Here is an 11,517-nt window from a genome sequence, read left to right on the forward strand (position 1 = left end):
GGAGATTTCGCCCCACTACAAACACAAGTAGACCTACCCTATCGTGTACAGCGATTTCGCCCACTACAACCACAAGTAGACCTACCCTGTCGTGTACGCCGATTTTGCCCCACTGCAAACACAAATAGACCTACCTTGTCGTGTACGGCGATCAAAAGACCAACTGCTGAGTATACGGCGATTTCGCCCACCTCAATCCGTCAAAACGTCGATGAAAGGAAACATACACATTTATCATATTTATATTAATTTGTTATATTGGCATTAGAATTAGATAATTCTTATCTGAGAACTCTCTTTGCTGATTGTTCATAAAATGTGTTGAGTGCGTCGTTAAATAAAACATTTCTTTCTTCTTTTTTCTGTTTGCTGATACCAGTTTGTTTGGGATTGGACAATAAATTGAATTGAATTGTAAAAGATGGAATACGGAAAACAAACATGGCGATCTCACCCGGCAAGAAAGTGGAGTTAATTAACAGACAAAGCCATTGAACGCAAGTTATTTAAAACAACAACAATACAAGCACGCACTTTGTGATACGCTTTTATAATATATGAAATTATTTTTGTAATATAGGCCTAAACATTTTAAATAGTGTCAGCCTCAAACAGGAATAATGCATTATGATTTGCCCAACTTCAACCGACATAAGTTCAACCACTGAGTACGGCGATTTTGTCCAACAATAATCGTCAAAAAGTAAACAAATGGTAAGATAATAATAGCCGAAAAGAGACGCACGTCAAGTTTGATTTAATAGGCTATATTGATTAGCATGTCACATTAATATGTTCCTATGCTTTAAGTAAGTGGAACGAGACTGAATTAATGCAAAAAAAAAGGCAATTGTTTGAAATGTTACATTATTGCTCTTTGCCAGGACCAGTTTGACAGATTTTAGGAATTAAAAAAAAAAAAAGAAAAACAAAAGTTATAGCCTACCTACCTACCCTAATTTGTTTTACATACAATCAGAACCATATATATATATATACACGCACACGCACACGCACACACACACACACACACACACACACACATACATACATACATATATATATATATATATATATATATATATATATATATATATATATATATATATATATATATATATATATACACTGTATTTGGCCTAAATGTAATTAATATAAAATACATGTATAATGCGATTCTGTATGAAAGTATTGTGGTTTTTTTGTCATTGCAGAAACACTAAATGATGAACAGTTGTTTGTTGTTAGTATATCTTTCATTACTGAGCACCTCAGATGTTTCTTATGGTAAGTTATGCCGTTTACTATTCTTGTTGTTGCAGAATATACCACAAGCCTCCCACATGTTTTTTCAGACCTTTATTTTCAAAATACTTCAAAATATTGACCTGAAATCTTGTGTGTGACTTTATTATAAACAGTTACAAATCAATTTTGAGTTTCATTAAGTAAATGACCAAAATAGTTTCCATGGCATTTCCCACGGCAATTTTACCATGAACATGCTTGCAACTCTGGATTGTAAGTACATTTTACCAATATGCTGTAAGATTCATTTATACCAGTGGCAGAATTCGTTAACTGCATTGGGTAGAAATAGGTATACCTTTTTTTCTTTCGGATTAAAACATAATTATCCAGTTAATTTATTGTTCTTGTGCTACGGTATTTCAACAAACAATTTTTCTGTTCGAAGATTTGGGAAACAGTTTTTTTCCACACGTTCTGAAAGTTTTAAATGCAACTGCTTCAGACGAAATACAAAACAAACCTTTCAGGTCAACTTCATATGGACTTTGTAACACTTTGAAATCACTTATTAGACTCTGCAAACCTGTCTCGACTGTTGACGTTATTAATTACCCAGACAAGTGTACAATGCTTACAATAATTTGTATCAAGACTAATGCAAAGAATAATTGTTAACAAGACTAAAACACATACTAAATTATACGGTTCTGATTGCTTGTTAATAAAGCATACTTAAGTTTGGTATGTTATTACAATGAGTGAGCGTGTTGGCGTTTAATATCTCGTAACAATTAGCCATGGCATTTTGGGGTATTTAACATCAACAAGTCTGATCACTGATTGCTGACAGATCATGTGCATCATATCTTCAAAACCCATCATGCATGCCTTCCATATCTAGTGTGGCTTCTTGCATGTCTTGTCAGACACGATCGATAGTATGCTGGATAACATCATGCAAAATGCCATATCCAGTGTGAACTCTACATAACTTACCTTGCATGTCTTGCCAGACACAATCGATAGTATGCTGGATAGCATCATGCATACCTGCCATATCCAGTGTGAACTCTACGTAACTTACCTTGCATGTCTTGTCAGGCACTATCAATATTATTCTACTGAATCCACTGATGCCTCCTTTGGATTTTGAATGGTGATTGTCCATTTAATTGTCAAGTCATTTGGATTTCTTGATGCCGGTATATCCGATCTGGATACACTAATCTCACAGATTTTCAGTGATTGGTCTGCTCCTAGACGAGTGTGTGAGAGGTTGACGAGTGAAACAAAGTACACAGACAGGTATCGAACATAATTGGGATAGTTAAAACTAAACAGCAAATGAACCAAGACTTGGAAACATGCCAAGTATAGCTCATATTGTTCTTTTTAAATGGTTTGTGGCTCGGTAGGATGTTAAGACCAACCATATTATGTCCAAGTATGTAATCCAAAACTGTGCTGTTAATCCTAGTTCAGCATTTCGACCTTGATTTCACAGTACATTTTGTGCATGCCTTGACATTTTGACTTCAGAAAATATCTTCCCGTTATTGGGCCTAGTTTTGCTTTGAACTTCAGGATCAGTCTGTACTTCGCTTGCTCTTTTGAACTTATCAAATAGAATTATTTCCAAAGTTTCCAGAGCGATTTTATGCCATTTAACGCTCTTTCAACCAGAAATAACTGCAAATTTAGTTTGTCCGCCTGGAGCGTCTGGTCGTTTTACTGTTGTGGAACCACACTTTAGAACTACCTGTGTCTTCCTGTCATTGCTTGATTTTGCCCATATGTATGTGTACATTGTTCAAGTATGTATTTCTTGAACACCAGTCGCTTCCTATTCCTTTAGTAGGCATTGACGCCAGACCATGTCGAAGGCTTTTTGAATATCTATTAAAATTGAGCAGACTTTATGAGGCTTTCTAAGTGTGTCGTTAATAGAGTTTTGTAGTTGGGCTACTTGATCAGTTGTAGAGTACTTGTTACGAAAGCCACTCCATACATCAGTTATTAATTTGTTTTCGATTAAATAATTATTTAGACGTTTGGGAAGGTTAAACATCCAGTGTGCTTTAATTTTGTGGGACTTTGGCCCTCCATCGTCAGTATTTTTGCCAGAAGAAATGTTTGGATATGGTGCTGTGGAATTGAATGCATGCACGGTCAACAGAGGGTGTGTGCGTGGGGGGGGGGGGGGGGGGGGGGGACTTCCCCAGAAAGAAAATGGGTTACGTTCAGGGTTAGGGTAAAAAAAAACCCACACATTAATGACAAGAGTAATTAATTTTGTTAAAAGGTTAACTTTTGGCAGAAACCCTGATCCATATCTGATTAAAGAGTGATAGGACTACTTCGAAGGTTGCATCTGTCATGTGCTTAACCCTATCAATGTGAAGAAGCCAGTTTTCCGGCTTGACGCGATTGATGAGAGGCCACTTTCCTGGTGTAAACAGAATGCAAGTCTGCAGGGACAGTTGTCTGCCCAGACTTAATCTCCTTGGAATGCAGATCCTAGGTCTAATACACCTAGGAATGCAAGTCCTAGGACTTACGTTCCTTAGGAATACTGGTCTGACTGCCAGGATATCAAGTCCAGGCCGGACTTACCTTCCTGGACAATGAAAATTTAAGTCTGGTTGTACGCATAAAAATTTAATTATAATGTAAACAAAATGAAAAGCTGTTTCCTTTCTGATTTATTTAATTAACTTTGGATACTGGCACCTCTCTTTATTTAAATATTTTCTATTTATTCCAATATTTTCCATTTATATCATTTTCAGGAGTATGTACTCATTTTGTTGACCTTACTACATGAGCAGAAGCAACGTCTTTATTTATTGTGTTATTCCAACTAATACATTCTTAAGCATTTAAAAGTAATGTTTGAAAACTAAAAAAACACAAAAAAAACCATGTTCCATAATTCGAAGCATGTTACATGTATTAGTACTCACAAATACAAGTACATATAATTTGCCCCTATGATATACAAACAAAATTATCTGTTAGACATTATGTGCTGGTATGCTGGTATTTGATAATAATAATTAAACAATAAAAGTGTGATATTTGTGTTATATAAATTATCTTGTTATTATATAATTTTAAGTTTGTGCCTTTTTGTCAATAATGTTGCAGGCGCATGTACATAGTATGTGGGGAGGGGTGGCGTGGTCTAAATTTCTACTTGCCATTCTAGACAACCCCCCCCCCCTCCCCCCGCCAGCATTACTTTGGTCTAACATATTCCATGTCAGACTGTCCAAACCAACCATATCATCTATAAAAATATATGTTAAATGGTTTTCATTAAGGGTTATCAATTAATAGAAATACCAATGCCTAAGAGTGGGCGTTAACAGCTAAATAGTTCACTACACCGGTTAACACAAAACAGTAGCCCCTGAATAATTATTATACTGTTATATAATATGCACAGACAATTTACAGAGATACTCTTAAACAAACTAACTACTCATGACACGTTTACTTTATATACATTATATACTTTTGAAAAAAGCAAGATACTCGTCCTACTTCAATATGCTAACACAGCAGTATTGCCTTGTCGGGCTGGGTGGTTGATTTTGTCGCCTTCCTTTTCCTGGCCACAACAACTGGTGTCGCAGTGTTGGGCGTAGGAGCTGATGCAGGCAGCGGCGAATGACACATTGCTATGTCCAACACATTGCTGGTCATTTCCAAGGATTAGAGTTAGAGTGTTTTCGTTTGTTAGTTGTTGTTTTTTTTTGGTGTTTTTAAAAATTATTTTCAAACATACTAAATGCCCTCTATTTCCATTAGTTACTATATAGTGAACTGTAAAAACGTTGCCCTTTCTAACATGCAGTGCCCTACAGACTGTGCAGTCATGTCAAATGGTTGGGAACCCTTATGGAAATTGTCCATTTAAATAACCTGCTATATTCCCGCAGAAATACTGGCTATATACGATCACTATACATGGGTACATAGACGACTACCAGTAAATATGGCACCAGCTGTCCTTGATGTGCCCTATCCATGCTTATCATGTCAAGTTATCCAATGTAATTATTGTCATTTGTGGCAACACTGTACTTGTTATTCGGGTATCTCGCGAAACGTTTACTGTCAAACTATGAGGGGAAATTCAGACATCCAGCAGACACGGGATACTTGTCAGTTGCAATCTGATCATTACATAGTGAGTCGACCTATTTTAATATGGACCAAGACTACTGGACCGAGATGAACGAAGTTATCGCTGACCTATAAACACCACCCACCCCTCACCCACCCACCCCAAAATATTATCTTGTAATTTATTCTAGATGTCATTGTTTTCTTTCCTAAACTAATAATCAACTTGTTACATATATATTTTTTTATTTTTTTGTTTTGTAGGTGCTCGTATTTTTTCAAAGGACAGAACTATACCAGTAATTGGTCAGTTACTGATTCTAACATACAACAATATATTTTGATTTGTTTGTTTTGTAGGTGCTCGTATTCTTTCAAAGGACAGAACTATACCAGTAATTGGTCAGCCACCGACTCTAACATACAACAATAATGAGATAACAAACATCACTAATAAAATTAGTTTCATGGTGAAGTCATCTACAGAGGGAGTGTGTTTGAAGAACCATGGAAAGTGTGGCTCTGCAAAAGGAAATCATGTCACGAGAATTTCGTCAAATGTAATCGCACTTGAAATACCTTCATTTAATGCAAAACGGCATGCTGGTGCTTGGATAGTATTTCAAGGATCCACTGTATTTTCAAATTATTTGAATTTAACACCTCCATTTGCAGGTAAGTAACAATTTGATAACTAGCAAATATTGTTTTTGTAATGATGTGGGTGTTTTTCCAACATTTGTTCTTTTGCTTGCATTATTTACTTTTCCATTTACATTACTTTGACATAATTTTAATGGATTTTTCAATTGTGCGTGCCAAAATCAGCCTATAATATGTCTATATATAGTAGCTTAGCGACATTTGGATGATATGGGAACTGACTGGATAAACGCTCCATTTTGTTATTGTTGTTTTTATACAACCTAAAATTTGTTACGTTTTTTACTATGAGCCAATTAGTCAGTGCCTTATGTTTTTATACTTAAAATGTAATAAGTAAAAATAGGTTTTAAGTGAAAACTGTACTAAACATCCTGGAGACATTCATTGATCCTTACAATTTCAGGGGTAGATACATAATTTGTAAAGGGGATGAATGGGTTGTGTATTTTAAGATTTTAAGATTTTTGAAACATTTTAGAAGTCGATTACCTCTTGCAAACAACTTGTATAACAGAATTTAAAGCACACTAAATTGAGCCCCTAATAATAAAAGTGGTCTAACTGACATTTGTATGTTTTTGAGAAGTCTAGAAACTGTGCAAAATTCAGAAGCCAGCTTATAATTTTAATTACAAAACATTTACAATGTATTTTATCTTTGTGCAAAAGATTATTTTACCAAAGGGAATGATTTTGCCCAAAATTGTCTAATATTATCCTCAAAATTGATGTTAGGAGTTAGACCACTTTTCTTTTTTCTTTTTTTTTATCAAAGTAACTATGGCCAAACACAACTTAAATGCAGTTAAGACTAACTCATACTTGTTAAACAATTTATTTAAATTTTAAGTTTCAACTGACAACTAATTATTTTGGGAATGATTTTCAAGGGAACAATTTCCAAGGGAACGTTTTCTCAAGGAACACAAGTTATAGTCTGAATCTGATACGTATGGGTCTCCATCTTCATCACCTGAGATGTCTGGATGAACCAGTGGTTCCCTCTCGCTTCCAATCAGATTTTGGTAGAATGCGTGGTGGGTAGGAGGCACAAGATCCAGCAAGTCTTTCAAATCCTTGAGTTTCAAAGGGTTAATCGGAATTGGTTCCTGGTATAATCGATGAAGAACAACAGCAGTAGATTATTTGGGCCGTCCTCTTACCTTTGCAACTGAATGCTCCATATCCATCTCATAGAAAGGGGCATCCTCGTCCACCGTGTATTTCAGAAGCATTTTCAGAGGATTGTCCTTTCTGAAACATATCCACTGAATTTTGAGCCAGCGAACTGACTTTCATCAATGCATTTCTTTCTGTCATGGCATCAGAATTGAGAAAACCTGCCTGATCCATTTTTTCAACTCTAAATGGATTCCGTTTCCGTGCCTGTGAAACGAGATTCATCCAATCATTGAGCACATATATCTGTGTAGATGACATCTTTTTATTTTCTTTGATTCCAAAATCTTGGTCATTGGGCAGATAGTTGTGCCCAGATATCATAAATTTATGGTTAATTTCAACTATACCTAATGTTGTCACCATGTATGACCAAAACGAAGACATTTTTATATTTCTGTTTTAGCCACTGCAAGCATCGCTGAAAGCAGTGACTTTGTTAACCCCTCGCTCTGACAGTTCTTTCACATACTTGTAAACACATGATCTAATTTCATTAGCTCCACGTTTTGCAGTTGCTTCGTGCCACATAAACATGGTGGCTGAATTGTCAGCCATTGAGTGGATCCCCAGATTGTAAGTCCACATTTGTTGTTTGTAATAACTAATCCCTGTTGACAAATAAGAAGTTGGGAGAGTTTTTTTGTAAATCAAATATGACACTTCGTATGATGGATCACATTCTGCTGCTTCGGATTCATTTCTGAGTGATTCCCTGAGTTTTTCTGCTTTTCAGTGATGGATTTCGAGCTCACATTTCAAAATTGTTTTTTGCTTGTTGTCATCTGCATCCATCTTTATTTTAAGGACATCCCATGTTTTGTAAGTATCCTTTCTGGGATGGTGGAAGGACAGGTTAAAATCAGTTACGAAAATTCTATGATACACCCATTCTTTTGGAGGGATTTTGCCACTCTCCTTACACTGTTCTGAACAGAGTTCATACATTGATATTTTCTTGATCTCTGGTGAGATCTAATATAATGGCTTTCGAATGATGAAAATGAGAAGATGTAGTCATGCATCTCTTGCAGACGATCCTTGTCTCGTGCCTTATGTTTGTTATGTTTTCCTCTGCCATCAGGGATGGGTACACCATCACCTTCTGTCAGCTGTGTTGTTACTGTCCTGGCAATCCGACCATTTGACACACCAAACGTTGCAACGAAAAATACTTTGCAAACAGGAACTACGCCAATTGATGTTGTCACATGAAATGTTTGTGAGTAAGTACGTCGTGACGTGATGGGATCCTTGCGATCTTGATGATGCTTTGTCTGAACAATTTTGATAGCACCACACAAATAAGCATTCTGCTTGTCACCAATACTCCAAAAACATTTTAAGATCTCTTCTCGCTGTTTTTCCGTAACATTTTCTTTACATTTCAGTTGGCAAACATGGTTTGGTAGTTGAGTTAAAGTTTTTGCAGGAACAATGTTTCCACAAGCATTTTTGTATTCTTGCCAAGTATTTCTTAGACATTTTCTTTCATTGCGGATCCATCGAGAAGGGCACCTAATCCATTTTTTGCCTTTCTTGGTGGTTTCTGAAAAATAAATGACAGAAGACAAGTTGAGTTTTATTTATAGAGAACACTCTTTGAAAGACACAGTGTTAACGTTACAATTAATTCACTTTACTGTGGTATTACATAACAGACAAGCACAGAATACAGATAAGGACATCTATTATCGGTTAACCATGCTTACTTGACCTCACTGTTGATTTGTGCACCGTATATACCAATTGAAGGTTTACTGCCGTGCAAAAATAACACTAAAATCAACTATGCATGAATGATCCTCGTAGTTTGTTTGTTTCCACTAATACCAAATGTGCCAATATTTCAAAAGATTTAATAAAAATAATTACTTGCGTATTAACTCATCTTCATCACATTGCCGTTTCCGTTTACTTCTCTCTTCTTCAAGGTCATAATCAGGATCTCGTTCCGAATCATCTAAAGGGCCTGCAACAATTTAGAATAGGTTTAGTTCAGTAGTGGTCTAACTCTACACATAACAACGGAAACTGCCTGCTATAAACAAGGTCATTAAAGTATTTCAAACAAAATAGTGTAACACAATCTTCAACATGTGAATTTAATAGACACTTACTCTAAGAATCTTAAAACATCTTCTCAGCCTCAATATTAGAAATGGTATTGACCACACTGCAAAATTTCTTCATGGGTGCGGCCATATTGGATTTCGAGTTATACCATTCTTGTATTAACATGTTGTACAACCATGGAAGTACTTAAAACAATGTTATCTCTAATTCAGAAATGGAGATAGATATGAGTTTGACCACTATTGCACAAAATAACTATATAAGTTAGGTATCGTTTCCTGGCGTTAACTAAAAAATGACAACAAATTAGTTAGACCACTTTTATTCTCAAGGGCTCCATGATCGGTAAAACACTTCCTCTAACACCTAACAATGGGCCAGTTTTAGCTCACATTCCTGTTACCTTTTGGGGAATTTGATATGTACAAATGCAAATCAGATATCAGCACGGTTATACTATTTAATGTATGCTATTGATTCGCCATGGAACAAATTTGTCAACAATATTCTAGATAAATGTGAATTGACATCTGTTTGGACAGTTCACAATTTGATTAATGTTAAATAGTTACCTGAATCAGTATTACATGATTAGAAAAAAAAAAAATAATAATAATAATAATAAAATAAAATAAATACAAAATTAAATGTCTCCTAAGGGAAGATACAAGAAGATAGCCTTTCAAATTTTGGATGTTAAATTTTGATAGTCAGTAATTGATAAGTGTTATTGTAATCAACACTTATAGGTTATTATTTTTAATTAGTTTTTGATTGGCCCACCTCAGCCAGTTCTACTGCACTAGGAAATAAATGTGCGAGGGGACTAATGGTTCCACTTTGTGTTTGTGTTGTGTCCCTTTGGTTTATATTGTCCATGTGTATGACTGCCAAACTCAGACCTTTTCCCCCAGGGTTATCTCCTTGCTACATTTTGATGGATAATTCCCTTTACTTTACTGGAGTTAGCATATTTTTGTTACTTATGACGGTACATACTATGCTGTACAAATACTTACGTCATACACGATTTACAAATTTCATCATCTTATTTCAAACAGTTACATATAGTTGTAAACAAAAAAAATGATTCGTTAAGTAAATCGATTAAAGCAATAACACCATAGATTTAAGAATGTGTAGTTATGTCATACCTTTTGACATTAAATTCAAAAATATTTAGCACAAATAAACGAAGGTTATATAATAAATACAGAACTTAAAATATATAGTTTTTGCTTATTATTTATAAGATTTATAAAAATGTGCCTTAGGCACTTAGGCACATAGGCACATACACCACTTGTTTATTCTTTGACTGATCTTTTTAGTTGTCATGTTTGCTGCATTGCAGTTATTGCTTTAAGTAGCGTTTAAATTATGTTCTCTTCATTGTATGCACACTAATTTACTCCGAAAAATCACAATTTCAGACAAAATATTTGGTTCGTTTTAGAAGTTAACTTGTTATACATAGTTATATGCATTACAATTTATTGATATATATATATATATATATATATATATATGGGGGTGGGGATGGGGGACGGGATTTTACGATCAGTTCGTTATGTGCGGTAGCTTTTTCTAAGTATGTGTGTTCTAAGTGTATTTTACTAGTTGTACATACATATTTAGAACAGTTATTCCTTTTTTCCCACACTAGGCATAAGTATTTACTGAGGACGAGACACGGGAACAACTGGCTGTTTCATTTTCCCCCGCCCCTGGGCATAACAAGGCTGTTAATAGTATCACACATATTCACAATTGTTTACAGAAATTAAGTATACTAGTATATTATGCTTTTTGTAGAGCTGTACAAAGTGAATATATAACACTGGCATATCATTGTAACATCCACATTGTGCCTTTAATACATTTTCAGTAGAGCTGTTGAACACGTCAATCCATGTTGCCGATGCCCTTCCTACACAGGAACAGATTGACTCTAAAGCAGATTTTAATGTCAGCATCTCCATTGATTGCACATATCCTACTGTGAACATGTATTGGGTGTTTGGTAAAAGTCAAGTAAGTTTTATTTATGATAATGTTGCATTTAAACATTTACAAAATTCGGTTCATTTCGGGTAGTTTTAGTTTAATTTAAGTACTGTGATCAACACTGTTTGTGATGAACATCATCGACTATGCTCATTAAGTTCAAGTGATAAGAAGATGAGCCTCTGAGAAGTAAAGTGGGCTATCCAA

General features: G+C 35.2%; 1 protein-coding gene across 1 annotated transcript in view; it reads left to right on the plus strand.

The window, feature by feature from the left end:
* Positions 1–1,207: 1,207 nt before the first annotated feature.
* Positions 1,208–11,517, plus strand: part of LOC121386938 — a 32,412-nt gene continuing 22,102 nt past the window's right edge. Inside the window, exons 1-3 of the mRNA XM_041517992.1 lie at positions 1,208–1,287; positions 5,743–6,057; positions 11,192–11,337. Of these exons, the coding sequence (XP_041373926.1) occupies positions 1,224–1,287; positions 5,743–6,057; positions 11,192–11,337 (525 nt within the window). The 5' untranslated portion in view covers positions 1,208–1,223. The remainder of the gene's footprint in view (positions 1,288–5,742; positions 6,058–11,191; positions 11,338–11,517) is intronic.

This window comes from Gigantopelta aegis, chromosome 12 (assembly GCF_016097555.1).
Source record: "Gigantopelta aegis isolate Gae_Host chromosome 12, Gae_host_genome, whole genome shotgun sequence".
Lineage (NCBI taxonomy): Eukaryota > Metazoa > Mollusca > Gastropoda > Neomphalida > Peltospiridae > Gigantopelta > Gigantopelta aegis.